The sequence below is a fragment of the Podarcis vaucheri genome (assembly GCF_965113315.1).
Source record: "Podarcis vaucheri genome assembly, chromosome: 2".
In the NCBI taxonomy this organism is placed as follows: Eukaryota; Metazoa; Chordata; class Lepidosauria; order Squamata; family Lacertidae; genus Podarcis; species Podarcis vaucheri.
The window spans coordinates 108,177,364-108,195,741 of record NC_138760.1 but is presented as its reverse complement, the minus strand read 5'-3'; the positions used below and the strand labels follow the sequence as shown (position 1 = coordinate 108,195,741).

Here is an 18,378-nt window from a genome sequence, read left to right as displayed (position 1 = left end):
AAGAACTTCCTGACAGTAAGAGCTGTTCGACAGTGGAATTTGCTGCCAAGGAGTGTGGTGGAGTCTCCTTCTTTGGAGGTCTTTAAGCAGAGGCTTGACAACCATATGTCAGAAGTGCTCTGATGGTGTTTCCTGCTTGGCAGGGGGTTGGACTCGATGGCCCTTGTGGTCTATTCCAACTCTATGATTCTATGATTCTAATTTAAATGAATTGTTAATTTGTCAAACTGTTCATGTTTTGCTGCAGTGATGTGATAGATTTTGTTACATAATGTGATTACGTACTATTTTTGTAGACTTACTCTCTGTGGACTTCTTTGAGCGCAATTGCATTTGTAGAAAGTGCAACGCATAAATATACTGACAGTGACTGAAGTTCCTGCCAGCATCACCACCATTACTGCTGCTGACGTAGCTCAGTTGGTAGAGCATGAGATTCCTAATCCCAGGGTTGTGGGTTCAAGCCCCACGTTGGGTGAATGATTCCTGCATTATAGGGACTTGGACTGGATTAGCCTTGGGGTCTCTTCCAATTCTGTGGTTCTATGTTTCTATGATTGCTTACTATTTGGCACATGAAGGGCCCAGCCCTTTCTAATCCTACAAAAGTTTAGTTAAATAATTTAAGGCTGGTTTCAGTAGTGCTCATGGCTCCCAACCAAGCCTGTGATGCAGTATCTGTGAAATGGAAGTTTGTAGTAGAAGGTCGGTGGTTCGAATCCCTGCAACGGAGTGAGCTCCCGTTGCTCTGTCCGAGCTCCTGCCAACTTAGCAGTTTGAAAGCACACTAGTGCAAGTAGATAAATAGGTACTGCTGTGGCAGGAAGGTAAACTGTGTTTCCATGCACTCTGGTTTCCGTCATGGTGTTTCGTTCTGCCAGAAGCGGTTTAGTCATGCTGGCCACATGACCCGGAAAGCTGTCTGTGGACAAATGCCGTCTCCCTTGGCCTAAAGGGAGATGAGCGCTGCAACCCCAGAGTACCCTTGGACTGGACTTAACTGTCCAGTGGTCCTTTACCTTTACCTTTTGTAGTAGAGGGAGCCTGCTGAATTGGACAAACTATTCTCTACATAAGACAATGGCTTTAGCTCCCCAGCTAAGTACCCCCAATGGATGTTCCTCTTACATTTGTACAGCAGGCTGCATTCCAGCCCTGCAAACAGAAGGCATCATCAGTTTGATTCCAGACAGACAGAGGAACTCTGGGAAGGGCGCAGAGCAGAGCTGGTAAGGGGGTGGGGTCCGGGGCGTGTCTCAAGGGCCAGACAGGAAGGTTCCTTACACCTGCTTTCCTGTGGCAGCATCCACACTTCCACCTTCCCTGGGTATGGAGCCTTAATATCCGTAGAGCATAATGCGATGTTCCTTCATTTCAGAACATTGCCTTGATCGTAAGCGTCCCTGGGACCTCCTTTGTGAAATATTTATCTGGTATTCTAATTTGGGCACTTGCGTGGCTGAGAGGTACGCTGTGATCGCTGAAAACATCCCCAGCCACCTCTCTTTCTCTGTCCACCCCCTTAGACGCAGAATCTCTTCATTACATGTGGAGAACTGTACAAGAAGAAGTGATGCTGTATTCCGGGGTTTTCTGTGTTTGTGTGTGTTTGTGTGCGTTATTAGCTTTGTAGATTAAGTGAAGTGAGAAGAAGCTCCATTTTTGCAGTGCACAGAAAAGCGTAAATTGAAGCCACAGCAAACCCCATTAAGGTCACATTATTTTCTCTTCAGAGGTTGACTAGCAGTACCATATGCCGCACCACCTAATTACAGCAGGGTGAACTGAGGACAGAGGCCATGCTACCAGTTGGAGCTTGAGAATTCCTTTGCTTGGGCGCATTTGTGAAACTTCTAAGGTTGTGTGTGTGGGAAGGTAGAGGGGGCAGGGGGCTGACCCTTTCAATACAGCCACTAATTTACTTACTTTGTCTGTTAGCTTCCACCCCCCAACTGCTGCCCCCCCAACTCTGCTTGGAATTGGAGGAGACAGAAAGCTCCCTGCGCTTTACCTGCTGTGAAATAATTCTATAGTGGCATTAGGCGTTTGCCAGGAAAAATAAATAATGGGTAAGAGAAGATTCTCTTGCAGATGGCAATGTGAGATAACATATCACAGCAAGGTCATTAAGAAGTGATTTGATGCTTTTCTCCTTCGAAAAGCCATATAAAGGAAGGCTTTTCCTTAACGCTTAGGATTTTATGTTGCAGTTTTGACTTTATTTCCAAAGGGGTGGAGGTGGTCAAAAGGCGATGGAGCTTCTTTAAAAATGTTCATGCAGAATGTTCAACTAAGCATGCAGAATGACTAATTTGGGGTATTTTAAATTGTGTTGAATTACGAGGAATACATATTTGGGCCTGTTTGATAAATATAATAGTAGTAGTAATAATAGTAATAATATGAAAAGATGTCAGATGGGTATAAATACTTTCTGTACAGGATTCATATCAGTTTTCTTCAAGGTGAGTTATATTTAGAGGGCTGACTTTTTGGTCCAAGAGTTTAGATACCAACCTCTTCTCATTGTTGTTAGGCAAAAGGGATGATGAAACATGGTGGTGGAAGGTCAGAAACACGAAAGCCATAGTCACATTTGTAAATGCAATATTTTAGCACTGTAATAAAGCAGGTGTGATCTCCCTTGTGGGGACTGTAGCTTCCCTGGAACATGTTAATATTGTTGTTTTACTAAATGGTTGTTATTAGTTACTGAATTTGCATCCTGTCCTCCTTCCTCAAGGAGCGCAAATCTACCTTCTGTCTTACCCAGGGGTGCCATCTTGAATAAAATATTGGGTGGGAGGAGGTAAGCCCCGCCCCACATAATTGATCATAAGACACGGCACATGTGCACCATTTGAATGACAACGCCCATCAACTTTAGGGGGATCCAGACACCTCAAATATTTTATTGGGGGGGGGCAGAGGACCTTGGCCCCTAAGGTCTTGCTCTATCCAGTGTCCTTTCCGCTGCAATGGGTGATTATGGGTGACAAGATACGTAAATTATTGCACAGCCCAGGAGACCATTCACAAATGAACATGGGCAGGTTTTATTTTATTTTTGAATCAGAACAGTCAGGCTGGGGCATTCTTACATAGTTCAAATTTATGTGGTTACTTAATTGTTCTAAGTTTCCTACCATCACATTTCCTACCATCACTTTTTTAGTCCTCTGTAAACAGTAATTCCTTTATTATTATTAAAAAAAAAACAAAGGTTGGGGCCTCTGTTATGTAAAGATCCAGACAGAGTGGTTTATACAGAGCTCATCTGCAAGTGTCTGTTTTTATGGCTGCTCAGCATCTAATTTCAAAAATAGTAAACATTGTATGAATTTCAGAATTCAGTTCAAACTCACAGGTAAAATAGGGAATATTGACCTAGGCAAATAGGTGTTAGCTAGTAAGCGCCTTCCCTCTGAACAAATCAACTGTATACTTAATAAGATAGTAACTTATTACAGCTGTTGAGGTGGTACTGGGGATACTTTGTTCCTTTGGACAAACACTTGTATTATTGGGCTGCCATGGCTGAGAATCTGTTTTATAAACAGCAGCAAGTTTCAGATAACCACAAGGTGGAGGTGTAAAAGACCTTGTTAATGGTTTGATAAATCTGGGAAATCTTGATAATGATTAGAATTTATTCACAAAATGACTCTCGGTCCCCCACATTCTGGGGGGAAAGGGGGTGTTTTCCAACTAAACAGTTTCTACTAGCGCAAGCACTTTTGGAGCGTTCTTCCCTTCACACTCCCTAAATATGTTCTGTGGGTTCCTTCAACGCTCTGGAGCAGATTTAGCAGGGATGAGAGGAGAGGGAGAGAAAGTTCCTTTGCACAGCCGAAAGTGGAACTGTTTCGTTGGAATTTTTCGCCTGCAACGAAAAATTATAAAATGCAGTTAAGGGGAGCAATGTGCAATGAATTACAACAGAAAGCATGTAAATTCCATCTCTCTCTCCCTCTCTCTAGAATAATTGAGGTTTTGAATGTGTGTTTTAAACTGGGCTGACTTATGTGTTTGACCTTGGAAAACGGTACTCACTCAAACACCTCACAGCCCCTTCAATTTCTCTGTCAGAAACCTGCCAAAGGCTGTATTTTCCTTACATTGAAGGACATTTGAGAGAAATGCTTTCTAGGGAAGGCACTATTATGTAACTTACCAAGGTCCACTTCCAGCCTTCTTGTTCTGCCCCTTGTTAACATGACAGCACAGTGCAGAGGGGAAAGCGAAGACCTGCTAATGGGCTCCTGTCTATTCAGCAGGCAGTGGTTTGCCACACAACTTTGTACCTGTTTAGGTTTGTATAAGAATAGGGAGAGAAGCCTGCACATACCGTACTTTTCTGTCTATAAGACTCCCCCATGTATAAGACGCCCCCTATTTTTGGGGACTCAAATTTAAGAAAATGGGGGGAGATGGCACAGAGTTGTTTAGCTTTTTTGCGGAGGATTACCCAGGGTTGTTGAGATTTTGGGGGGGGGGATTGCTGAAAATCGCTCACCCACACACGTTGCTAAATCCACCTCCCATCTGTCCCATCGCCAGCAGAAGATGCCAATTCCCCGCACAACTGCCGGAGCATCAGCCAATCAACTCCACCCATTGACACAGCAACCAATAACATGCACAATAGCCGCTGACAGCCTCAGCAGCAACCAATCAAACGTCCACCCTAGGCACTACTCATGTATAAGACAACCCCCACTTTTTAGGAAAAGTACAGCTTGAACATGTGCTGGAAAAGGATGGTTCCCTTGTAATGGTGTGCGAAGATTTTATAGGTTTTTTAAAAAAACAGAAGACAGGAAACCCCAACAAACCCTAGGTTTTCTCAGTTTTATGCTTAGGGAGTAGCAGATTTAGGCTCTTTGTTAATTGCAATATGTAGACTGTCAGGCCTCTGCCTGCCTGCCTTGGGAAGTAGGAGCACTGAGAGGTGCCTCTTTTACACATGCTCTTGACCTTAATGTGTACTAACTGATTTGAATGTCGCGTTCTTAAATTCTTCTAACAAGCTCTAGATGATGGTCATTTAATATGATTGTTGGAGATTCAAGAGCAAAGTTGCATTGAAAGAAAACAAACAGTGTTTTCTAACAAGCCCTTATGCTGGATTGAGATCCAGAAATCAGTTCCAGCGACTTACAAGGACCTGTATTTCTTAGCATGCCAACAGCGTGGGCTCAGTTTGGGCAGGAATTGACAGAGCTTTTGTTCAAAACTAGTTGTTTTTATGTTCTGGGATGTCCTGGGGTGGGGGGTGAGGGGGCTAGCATGGGGGAAAGCCAGTCCGTATCCATTCAAACAAGAGCCTGAATTTCTCAGGTTTAGCATATTCACAGAATAGTGATACTTGCAAAGTGCTTATCTTAGGGAAGAAACTTGAGAGATTTATTTGATTATTATCTTGTCATTTCGATACAGAATATGGAATTATTCTGTATCGAAATGGCAAGAAAGTAATCAAATGAATTACTCTTGAATTGTTAGGATTCTTTTAAAACCCTTCCAATATTATTAGTTTTACAGTTAAAACTTTATTGTGAAATTCAGTTGAATGTAGTAGAGCAGCCTTGGAAAAAATCCTTAGCGCTGATGTAGCTTACACTGACTATTTCTTAAACATTCAGTTTTGGCTTCAAAATTCAGGAGGGAGAATCGCTCATACAGAGAAATGCGTGTCTTACCAAAGCATCTCCAGACTTTGTTGAGTGCTGGCTTTCAATGCTTTCTCAAGCTCCTGGCTTTGACCCCAATTCTTGGTTTCTTACTTCTTCCAAAGTTAGAAAGTGGGCAAAATAGGCAGCTACGTTGAGGAAGTATATTGGTTATATTGAGCAGGGCCTTTCTGACATCTGGTTTTGAAGCTTCTCTTTTGAAATTGTTGGCTTTCGATTTTTGCCTTGAACTTGGACTTCTGGTTTCCATGGATGTGAAATACTGGATGAGTTTTCTCTGCTTTTTTACAGCAGCTTGTAACATATGATTCACAAATGCATCCTCTACATAGTACCCCACATGTAGAGAACTAGGTTGTGGCTGGATAAGCCCTCCATAATCTCGCCAGCCATGCCCCTTTCCAAGCTCATTGGCTTGTCGTGAAGAAGGCTGTATCTGCTGGCAGTGCCAGTGTTTTGGCCAACTGCAGACGTCTGCATTATTGGACTGCTTAGCTGGATAAGACTGGCCTTGATGTTCTTGAAATGGAGTCTTGACATCAGTCCAAGACTCCAAAGACAGTTCTGCCAGCTTTGAAGCCTCCTTTGGCACTTTTTGGTTCTCTAGACCATCATCTGTCACATCCTTTTGCTCAGTCTCTACTTCAAACACTATTTGGAACAAACTGAACCAATTCCCAGGAGGGCCAGAAGAAACCTCAGTTGATCTGCCAAAATTAGATTTTCTTATGGCGGACCAGTTACATCATTGTTCAGTTATAGTTCTAAGGATGACATCACAAAAGGCACAGTGTGCAGGCAGGTTGGTTGGCCAGTGAAATTGTCTTGATCTAGGGCAGCGAAGTCACAGGGAGCATTTCCTCAGCCTGAACAAAATTTAGACAAGTGCACCCTTCATATAAGGAGCTCAAAGGGTAGACGATGAGAACAAATTCAGTTTTTAGACACTACTTCTTCCTTTCCATTTATGTGAACAGGGTCTCTTGCCTCAAATGCTGGACTACTATCCTAAGTACAAATCAAAACAGGATTCCAACCTCCCCATCATTTTGAAGCATTCTAATCACCCTCAATCTAGCCCTTGTGATTTTTCTGTTCATGTCAGTGAGAGTCAAAACATTTCAATATAAAAATTGGGTGATGCCACCACGACGGATAAAACACATTTTTTTTAAAGCAAAAATGATTTTTATTAAAATGAGGTTTTAACATTTTCCTATTTCATGCATGCTCTTTAAAAATAGCCTAATTTAAAGTGATACCTAAGTTTAAGTCTCTGCTCTCTTAAGCTGAATCCTTCACCCCCAAACTCTGTGTCTAAAATAAAAAAAATGAGCCATGGAACAAAATGCCTTGTTTTTTGTGGTCCAGTATTTATGAATACAGTGGTGCCTCGCAAGACGAAATTAATCCGTTCCGCGAGTCTCTTCGTCTAGCGGTTTTTTCGTCTTGCGAAGCAACCCTATTAGCGGCTTAGTGGATTAGCGGTTTAGCAGCTATTAAAGGCTTAGCGGCTATTAAAGGATTAGTGGATTAGCGGCTAAAAGGCTATTAGCGGCTTAGCGGCTTAGAAAAAGGGGGGGAAAGCGGAAAAAAATCGGAACACTTGCAAGACGTTTTCGTCTTGCGAAGCAAGCCCATAGGGAAATTCGTCTTCCGAAGCAGCTGAAAAACGGAAAACCCTTTCGTCTAGTGGGTTTTCCGTCTTGCGAGGCATTCGTCTTGCGGGGCACCACTGTATATATTATGTACGTGTATGTTACAAAAAGCATTTATTATGATGAACGTCAAAATGGAACTAGGCACTGGAACTTCCTCTCCTCTTCCTGGACCCTGCTGTGCTCCTTCAATGAGCTGGGTGAGGGGCCCTTATCCTGAACCATATTCTGGGACTTCATACCTTTCACTGACCCTTTTGCCATTACTCATGCACACCCTTTGATAAAGACAAACGCATGGGGTCTGTTTAGACCCCATGCCTGCAAGATTCTGGCCATGGTGAGATCAGAAGCAGCCTTCTGCTTTTCACACTCTGTCTCCTATCATATCCCCTTTTCCCTTTCCTCTAACGGTGAGTAGATGGTAGCAAACAAAGCGCGGCAATCCTACTTTAATGTGGATCAGGGAGAGGCCCAGCTCCTGATAGCCTCCTGAGTAAAATATTGGGGGTAATGAACAAGCCTGCACAATGTTTAAACTGCATTCTCTTGCTTCTCCTTGAACGTTGTTCTGTTATTTTTTAAAAAATGTTATATAAACACCATGCTGTATTTTCTATTTTCCTGCCTCTTCAGAGGTGGCACTGTCTTTTTAACGTAAGGATGGCTCTCTTACGTTAATGTTAACTGTAGGGTTTAAAAAATAGTTCAGAGCAGAGAACAAGACTGGCACACATTTCACAGTGGGACATGCCAGATATTTCAACTGCATAAGGGGGTCCCAATTTGGCCAAATCCTGATTTTGCAGCTAATCTCACCCTTTGCCTGGACTCAGGATTTAAAAGAAGATGGGTTGTTGTTTCCCTGTTCCAGGAGATACGATTTGATCTCTCTTTGAAGCAGTTTTCAGAATCACATACACAAATAAGTGATTTCTGTGAGCCAAGCTAAAGTAAGGGTGTTAAAACCACTTACATGCCCAGATACTATTGGTGATAAAATATGCCTCTAGCAAAAGCACACATCTTGTGTTTGTTTATTTAAAGAGTAGCTGCAAGGGTGGTAAGTCTGAAATTATATGCTGTGCCATAAATATGGGTGTGGGGCAGAAATTAAATACTTTATGCAATTATGCTGATGCTACTCTGATCTAAGTGCCAACCACAATTGGTGTTTATGCTGGTAAATTCAGTTACGTTATGCAGGTTTAATTCATAATGACATGTAAGGTTACTGGTGCTAGAGGTGTGTGCAGAGACCAGTGATTTAACTGGTGCAAAATGCCTGTGTTACGTTTCTAAATTGGCTTAAGAATCTATTTAATTCTATCAGTGCAATTATTCTAAGTAAGGTATCATTTCAAGTACAGTTTGGCAGGAATTGTAGGTGGGAGTGAATCTAACATCAGGAATGAATTGTGAAATCATTTAACAGTAAAGGTTGAGTGATCAGCTTGAGGTTTTATTTTGCCTTTACACTAATGAGTAATTGATAGTGTTTGAATAACAACATGTAAAATATCAGACATGCAGATTTTTTGTTGTTTATATGCAGAATAGATGTGCGTGGAGAAACCAATTTCTGAATATGGTTTTTTTCAGCAGGAACTCCAAATGTCAGCAAAGATATTCAGGGAGGAATTGCCTTATTGTACCTTTGAGGGCCACTTATCAAATGCATTTGATTGAAAATGTTAATATGAGATGAAGCAAATGGGAAGCCAATTAGAATGTTAAATAAACAGTGCAAAATTCCACCGCTTCTGCTGACTATAGACGTGTGACATGAGACAGAGTCATTTTAGACGGTGTGTTGGATCTGACATTTAATGTTGATTAGAATAAGGGGAGATTGGGCATGAGAAAAATACTTCAGCCTTTGAAATGTGAGGGGATCTATTGTTCCACATAAGCTTCAGTACAATATTTCCAGTATTCCAGTGCAGCTGCGTGTCCCCTTCTGTAAGCGCTTGGAAAAGAGAAGTGATTGGCCCGTGCAGTTCCTCAGCGGTGCTCTTGGACGTGGGAGGTGTGTCGCTATAATTGCGAGGGTTGTGCATACCAACACAGTCACAGCACTCGTCCCACACTGTGCCCAGACACAACATGCGCTCCTTGCAACAGGAACAGTTCCCTTCAACAGGCCGGCATTGACACAGCTTCTGTATTAAGCACTTGCTGACATCACTTGCACAGAGAGCGTTGTTGCAGCACATTGAGGATGGGATCCAGAAGAACAGCAGACTAATAAGTGCAGTACCACAACCTCATCTCCCTGCCATTCACATACACGCAAGGCGCCTGAGGAGAATTCTCCTCAGGATCGGGCCCAGAGGGAAAGGCCTCGCCCTTTCTCACGGGCGGCACCAGCAGGGCGAAGGAACTGCCCTCGGCGTCGCTGTGGATGTTTGTGTGTGATGCCAAGAAAAGGTTTGATGATGACGATGAATATTTCCAGTAGAGAGTTTTCGGAAAGGATGGTAATTGATAAATGTGGGTGTATTTGATGGAAGTGGAAGTATCTGACAGAAGAGACAGTGGCCTGGTTCGCACAAAACTCAGCAGTGAGCTGCTTGGCTACATAATATATACATTTTGTTGAACACTTATAGAAAATGCATTAGAAGAAAATTCCAGCCTGCCCCACCAGTCCGGTAGTGGTGTGTGTGTGTGTGTGTGTGTGTGTGTGTGTGAGAGAGAGAGAGAGAGAGAGAGAGCGCACCCTTTGGCAGTATAGCATCCTTGTGTATTACAGCTGCTTACCTGTTATAAACTTAGATTTATTGTTACAGGAGTCTATGGAGAGGAGAGTGAAACTGCACATTTTCAGAAGAGCGTCAAATTTTTAATTGCATAAATAAGATGCTGACTTAAGCAAGTGCTCAATTTCACACCACTAAAGTAAAGGATTCATAAAGGCCTGGATTTGCATAATTTAATTTTCTGCACAGAAGATACTGGAAATCAATAGCATGATTCATAGCCATACCATAGAATTGCCATGCTGCCATTCTTTGACTACTCAGGCTCCTGAGTACAAAGGATTTTACAATTGATTAAATTTTGAGTGCTGACTGGAGTGTTTTCTCCTCAGAATCTATAAACTGTTTAAACCTGTTCTCTTTACCCTTGTGCCACTGAAATGTCTTTTGGAGGGCCTGTGACTAAGGAATTATTAGCAGCTGCATTTCCCCTTTCTCCAAAAAGTGGCAGCCATTTTACATGCCAGGTTGCGTCGTTTTCCTTTTGTTGGTGTGACAGGAGCATGTTCACGTCACATTCCTTGGTAGTTTGCTTGAATTTGATGTGGAGATGACGAGGAAGAGGGAAGATAAAGCTTGCCTACCTGTAAACCATTGCCCTGGCTTTGCCTCATATCTCCAGTTTATAGGAATATGAGAAGCAGACCATATGGAGGTAAAATGTCCTACCCAGGCAGGCAGCTGCACCAGGAGGCAAGCAGGGAGTCAAGCTGCTGGCCCATCAAGGAACTTAGAGGGTGTATTTAAAAAACTTATACTGGGGGTGAGGAGAGCTCCTAGCCATAGGAATCTACTTCTGCTTCCCCTTTCTTCAGTCCCCCCCCTCCCAGCACCTCTACACAACACATACCTACTTAGCTAACAGAGGTAGTGATTGATTCTGAGTAGGACTTTGTCCACCCTGGTCCTTCTTTAATGCATTGATAATTCTCTGTTCCTGTTCATTAAAACAACAACACACATTTCGGTTCATTTTGTTTGCACAATTCAGCCTTGGATGTGTGTTTCTGTGTGTGTGTGTGTGTGCGCGCGTGCTTATTGTGAGAGGGAGCTGCGTTCTGTTTTCAAGTCGGGATTCTGCCTTTTCAGAAGCCCTACACCTCTAGCTTTGTTCAGCCAAGTGTATAGAAGCAATAAACAAAGATTTGCATGCCTAAAGCAGCTCCACAAATGTGGGGTTCTAATTTAAAAGAAAAGGAAACATGCTAAGTTTTAAACAAAAAGCCCAAGGAAACTGCAGTGAAGCACAGAAGGAACAATGCACCAAGTTTTCCCCACCCCTTAGTTTATTTTTTGTTACCGATGAATCCAGTTTATTTAATTATTGAAGGCAAACTTGCCCTTTGTTTTTTTAAGGAGGTCTCAAAAATCTTGTCAACGAACAGAAGCAAATCAGCAACAGAATGCCTCATTTTTTAAAAAAACACCCCACTAAAAGTGGGAAAATATCCACTTTTCTATAATGGCTAGCACTTGGGGCTTGCTGTTCCATCCTCCTTGATAGATTATATTTTATAAACTATTTCTCACTTTTAAACCGCAAGCAGTTCTAAATGTGTGTTCATGTAAATGAATGAGTATATAAAAATTCACCATAGCTTCCCTTTAATAGGGGAGGCTTATAGGATTTTAGCTGTGGAGGACACACTGCAAGACTATTTATTGGGTTTGCCCTTCTGATCAGTCGCTGTAGGGAATGCTACCATCCTTATGCTCTTGTCTGTTTCTTTCCCTAAACCTAACACAGTGCAGGCCTCTTCTCCCTTTAATCCTATGGGGTTGGCAGTAGCAGACAATCCCTCAGTGCCCCATTAACCCTGCTGGTGATGTCCTTCGAAAAACTGGACCCTGCAGACTGATTTGGAGAGGAGGAGTGGGAAGAAAACCGATTATGCTTTTGCAGTGGTGGTGGTGTGACTTTGCAGCAGACTGTCCTGTAGATAGTTCAGGGTCTGTGCAAGGTTCCACATGTCTCCAAAGTGCAGATCAAGTTGGCATTGGGTCAGAGGACACAGAAATGCTCTTCCTAAAGTTATAGGAGTTTGCTATCCAGAGAGGTCAGCTTCCTAAAGTTCTAGGAGGTTGCTGTCCAGCTGCCACAACCACGTCGTGTCCCCACATATACTTGGGGTCTACTGCCTGTGTGAGATGGAGTGGCATTCATGTTGACTCACACAAAGTCACTTTGCTTAAGAGTAGCTTTTCCTTCTCTTCTTTTTCCTTTTTGGTATTCGTCAGGAGAGTGGCTTTATTGCTAGTGGGTTATTCATCCTGCTGTGTCAAGGCGATTTGCGGAAGGTATCATGTCTGCCAGTAAGTTTTGTCTGGCGAGGGGCAGGCAGGGAAAGGAGCTCTGTCACATGATGATTAATTCATCATCGTAATAACTGTGCCTTGAGTTCTGTTATTTTCAGCTGTACGGAGGCTGTTGATCTGATCATCTAATGATTCAAATAATGCCTAAATGATTTAATTTTCAGTCAGTGGCTGTCACTTGGCTAATAGCTTGTGCTTCTTCCTTTTCCCCCTCAGCTTTGACTGAAGGTTATGACGGTTCCCTGCATGAAAGCAGACATGGCAGCTCAGTGCAAATTCGGCGGCGGAAGGCATCCGGGGATCTTTATTGGGCATATTCAGGTGAGTAGGGCCGGATAAGACAAAAAGAACATTGCCTACCCCATGCAAGGTAACGTGCCGAACCGTAAAATTTGCCAGCGTCTAAGCAGGAACAGGCTCTTTCGGGAGGAGACCCATGCATGCAGACTCGTTTTCTGTTGCATCCATTTTCCAATGCCACAGAGACATGCTGGTTGCTTAAAAAGCAGCAAACGGCTCTGGCAGCGTGTGAAGATTGGTGGCATGTGAGCCTTTGGAGGAAATCAGCTGATGCTATTTAATGCTTCAGGGTTTTGTTTGTCTGCCCTGCTGTATTTTATTAATGGTTGGTTTTAAGTATTCTGTTTTATTATGGCTTTATGTTCAATGGAATGTATTATGTCGGGAACCAACCCTGTGATAAACGATAGCTTGGCAAATTTGGCATGACACAGGCATAACCTTTCATGTTTCTTCTTTTGATTCTGGCCATTGTGCCTCAATGAGTAATATTTCTGCAAACTAGGCCTTGCCTTGGATGCAACCCATTGGAAGGAATTCAGTGCAGTGATAAGGAGATTGCTCCATCAGCACATGAATTTCTGCTTGCCTGATGAAGCGATCTCGCCTCCCCCCTGCAACTTGTTCTGGGGGTTCTTCCAGCCCCTCCCCCAGACATTTTGGAGATGGTGGGGGAGGTATTGTGAGAGGGAGAGCCCTCTGTGGAAGCTTCTGCTAGCAGGACTGCTTAGTTGAATCCCACCCTTTGTCTCACCAGTGATCATACGCTTCCATCAGGCCCAGTCATCCTTCCTCTTGCCAGTTCCACCCATTAAAGGGATTCCTGGTACCCCAAGTTTTTCTCTGTCTGTCTTATAAGCCTAATCATCAAAACAAAGTAGGCTTCAGTACAATTTGTCAACCAATTAGCTTCCACTTGAATCTGAAGCTAGTTTTAGTAAATGATTGCAGACAATTCAACTCACACTTGTTATACTTTGATTCTATGAAAACCAACGTGATTTAAATTAACTCCACTGTTTTCTGGAATTGTGCCCATTGTCATGATAAATCTACTTCACATCTTAAATGTATTTTGCTTTTCTAATATAATACTGTGCAGCAATGGTTGAGATTTAAGTTCATAAACAGATGAAATGGATAGTATTTTTCTACCTTTTTTTGTCTTACTAGAATTAAAATGGAATCTTAAGTGATGAATGGGATAGTTATTTAGTTTTTATTACTGAAAATGTGTTGGAAGATTCACTTCATCCTTTTATAGGAAAAAAAGGGCTTAAAGAAAGCATTTAGCCACATATTTCAAAAGTCTTTTAAGTAGTATTTCACTTCTGGATGTTTTATTGCTAACTGGCAATGCATATTATGCAGCTTTGTGTGTGGCAGTTCTCTAGCAGACGCTCAACTCTTTTTTGTTTTGATGAAGCTACTCCTGCCCGCCACCAAACACATTCATACAGAGAAAGGAGATCAGTTTTGGTTGATCATCATGTGAGACAGGGCCTTTCAGTTGTGGCCTCACAGTTTTGGAACGTCATCTCTTGGCAAATACGATTGACAGATTGAACCCCTCCTTACTGTCATTTAGGTGGGCCTTGAAACATTTTTCTTCCATATTTCTTTTGTTGGCATCTGTCTCGAGAGACAGTGGGAGTGCGCACCCAGAGGTGAAGTCAAACCACTGCATCAGCAGCACTGAAGTAACCTCCTGGGGCGCAAGCCTGGGCAGTGTGTATGGAGGTTCTGGGCTCCCCAGATGACAAGACCTGCCGCTGATGGGATCCAAAAGAAAACAGAGTAATATGTTTGGCACCAGCTTGGCTGCAGGATTTGCCAGAAGGAGGCACCATCCAACTGTCTTAGAGACTCCACTCTGGATTTATGTACGGTTTACTCCTCAGCCTTTTCTTCTCCCAAAGATATCTCACAATGCTAGATGGGCGATCTTTCCAGGTTGATGAGCCCCATCTGCTCCTACGTTTCTTTTAGATTATGTATTATTTTCTACTGAGTGGCCTGCTTTAGCCTCTAGGTTGAGTGACTTGCTGAAATTGATGGTGTGCATTCACTCCTGCTTATTATCGCATGCTGCATTATTGAGATATTGTATATGTTTCTAGCTGATTTCATCAGATCTTGCAAGCTGCCTTTGCGTAGGACGGCATTTTGAAAGGCATCTAACAGATTTATTGAGTAAATAATAAATACACAAGTCCAACAAAATAATAATAGCCTCTTGTCGGTTATGCCTTTCCTGTACATTCCTAATCAGTAATTACAGTTTATTTGTTGGGCTTGGTAGATACACCCCCATTCTCTGATGATTTTTTTTGTCCATTGACTTAATCTCTAGATTCTACTGAGCAGAAAAACAAAGAGGGGGAAGGCCAATCTTTCTTTGTTTCGTATAGAACTGGTAGCAATTTCTCCGTTTTCAATCAAATGCAATTCCACCTGATTAGTGCAATCTATCTGAAATTCCTTTATGTCACAATTGTTGGTTAAAATAAGGAGTGAACAGGGGGTTGGAAGCAGGCGAGAGACACCGACTGGCTCTTGCCAAGGAACTGAGAGGATTTATTGCCAAGTTGTCCTCGTTGTGTCAGGTAAGAGCGGCAGCTTGGAATGGCCTTCTGTTATTTGGTTGATGGCTTTGCAATAATAATAGCATTAGAACAGCACGGCCTGTAACTTAATTCCAATGGAAACGCTTTCAACAATTGTCGGAAGACATGCTGGATGCTGTCCAGGTAGCACAGTGGACAGCTACTTCAGAGCCACTTAAAAGGTAAAGGTAAAGGTACCCCTGCCCGAACGGGCCAGTCTTGACAGACTGTGGGGTTTGTGCGCCCATCTCACATTTATTGGCCGGGGGCCAGCGCTGTCCGGGGACACTTCCGGGTCACGTGGCCAGCGTGACATCGCTGCTCTGGCGAGCCAGAGCCGCACACGGAACGCCGTTTACCTTCCCGCTGGTAAGCGGTACCTATTTATCTACTTGCACCCGGAGGTGCTTTCGAACTGCTAGGTGGGCAGGCGCTGGGACCGAACAGCGGGAGCGCGCCCCGCCGCGGGGATTCGAACCGCCGACCTTTCGATCGGCAAGCCCTAGGCGTTGAGGCTTTAGCCCACAGCGCCACCCGCGTCCCAGCGCCACCCGCGTCCCACCCGCGTCAGAGCCACTTAGTGGTGGCATATGAGGTAGGGCTGGATGAAGGCAAAGTGTGAACTGTGATTCCCAGCAGGAGTTGTTGTTTCCAGTTCAGCTGTTGAGCAGCTGCTGGCATCTGCATCTGCGAGCGAGACTGCATATTTATTTGTTAATGTACGTTGATATTTGTATCCTAGCCTTCACTACCCCCACCCCCACAGGACCTTAGTGTGGAGTGCTCAGGGTTCCCTAGCAATTTTCCATCTTAATGTTGGCTATGCAGTGAACATAGGAAAATAAAAAAGTTGTCTTATGCTGAGTTAGGCCATTGCTTGCACTGACTGGCAGCATTTCTCCAGGGCTCCAGACACACGTCTAGTAATTTCAGTGGGTCTACTCTGAGTAGGACCAGCAATGGTTACAGCCCAATGTGTCATTGGTGGCAAATTAGAAAGAAGGCATATTGTTCCTAAACATTCTTTAGAAAAACACTGTTTAGAAAATTTAATGCTATAATATCTGCTGCCTGGGCCCTTTACATGCAGAAGGTCCAAGATTCAGCCACACCCATAGACACACTAGGTAAAGTAAAGGGTAAAGGGACCCCTGACCATTAGGTCCAGTCATGACCGACTCTGGGGTTGCGGCGCTCATTTCACATTATTGGCCAAGGGAGCCAGCATACAGCTTCCGGGTCATGTGGCCAGCAACCAGAGCAGCACACAGAAACACCGTTTACCTTCCCGCTGGAGCGGTACCTATTTATCTACTTGCATTTTGACATGCTTTCGAACTGCTAGGTTGGCAGGAGCAGGGACCGAGCAACGGGAGATCAACCCTTCGCAGAGATTTGAACCACCGACCTTCTGATCAGCAAGTCCTAGGCTCTGTGGTTTAACCCACAGCGCCACCCGCATCCCTCCATAGACACACTACCCTTCCCCAAACACCCTCATACAGATTCACAATTTCCTTTTGTCCACAGGCAAAATCGTTATCTGTGAGAACAAAGAGGTATCTGAAGGGGTCATTAATTCATGCCAGTCTTTTTTTTTTTACCATGCCCTCTAAGCTAATATATGGCTTGATTCCATGAAGGAAGGAAAAAACATTATAAAGACAAAGGTTAGGCGAAAGATACTCTTTTGGCATTAAAACAGATTCTTTCCCCCTGTCTATCCCTCTCCTTGCTCCCAGTTTACATGAGAAATCTTTGATAAGAAATGTCTGTCATCTTTTGCCCACGCAGCAACTAGGACTAGATTTCCCATTAAGTTTCTCCCCCCCCCATGTTGTGATGAAGAGCGCAGATGCTGGATGTATCTTTATTTGGAGCACAGGACAATGAGATGAAGTTGGCAGTTCTCTCTCTTCTGTCTTCTCAGTGATATTTTTGGGTACGTCCTCAGGCGGGACCTTCCTCGTCTTTTCTTAGCTTGTGTACTTATGAAGACTATCTTTAGAAAGTTTCATGGAACATAGTGGTGACATTATTAGTATTTTTTTTTTTTTGTGTGTGTGTGTGTGTGGACTGGATTTAGGTTTGATGAGGCCCTAAGCTACTGAAGGTAATATGTCCAGCTGTCCTTTGTTAACAACAAATGGTTGCTGTTTTTTGTGTTGAATATATGCTATATGGTAATTTATGGACCTAATAGGTATCTAAAGCCATTTGCACATGTTGCCCTGCAACCAGCCCATGCAGAATGTAGGCACCCTATATATAGAAATGAGCAAACCAGTGATATTTTCGGGAACAGGCTAGTGTTCGGGGCCCATTACCTACATCATAGGAGCCTACACAACACAAAACACTGTTGCTGCATTATCTTATATTTTGGAAATGTACATCCAGTTTTTTTTCTGTTTTTTTTGAGGGGGGGCAAGAGAGTGGGGCCCTAAGCTACAGCTTGTTCAGTTTATATGTAAATCCGGCACTGGCAATGGGGGCTGTTTTCAGATATCACATATGTGAGGGATTCACCAACGTTTTCTATGAGAGTGAGTGTCACAAGATGCTCTCCCTTCAACTTGTGGCCACAGAATACACCCGAGGCCATGACCGCAGATTGCTGACATGGAGGAATGATGGTGTAATGCAGATATCTCCTCTTAATACAGTATAGCAGCTGGAGGCAAGAGAGAGCAATCAAATATCTCTAATCACTTGTACACCAGTCACTAAGCATCTGTGCATTATTGGGAGCAGCCAAGAAGACATACATCCTGGGCAAATGGGGAACTGCTAGTCAAGAAAGTTTTCTGCTTCCACTGAGGACAGTAATCTGTAGCACTCTGCCCTTGCTGGAGTACTAAGCCAAACAAGGCATGGGTGGAGACTGAACACTTCAAACGACTCTCCTGGATTGATTGATTGATTGATTATTTTATTTTTATTTTTTATATCCCACCTTTTTCTCCAAGGAGTTCAAGGTGGCATGCATGACTTTCCCCGCTCTCCATATCATCTCCGGGACAACTCACTGAAAGATGGTGGC

The 18,378-nt window shown here is 43.3% G+C and overlaps 1 protein-coding gene across 5 annotated transcripts in view; it reads left to right on the top strand.

Moving 5' to 3' along the window:
- Nucleotides 1-18,378, top strand: part of PTPRG (protein tyrosine phosphatase receptor type G) — a 560,158-nt gene that overhangs the window by 105,027 nt on the left and 436,753 nt on the right. For 3 of the 5 annotated variants that reach the window (XM_082209226.1, XM_082209223.1, XM_082209222.1), the window contains exon 2: nucleotides 12,646-12,750. In XM_082209226.1, coding sequence (XP_082065352.1) covers nucleotides 12,646-12,750 — 105 coding nt within the window. Of the gene's footprint in view, nucleotides 1-9,654; nucleotides 9,782-12,401; nucleotides 12,427-12,645; nucleotides 12,751-18,378 lie in introns of those variants that run through there. The other 2 variants (XM_082209224.1, XM_082209225.1) reach the window with 2 other exon arrangements.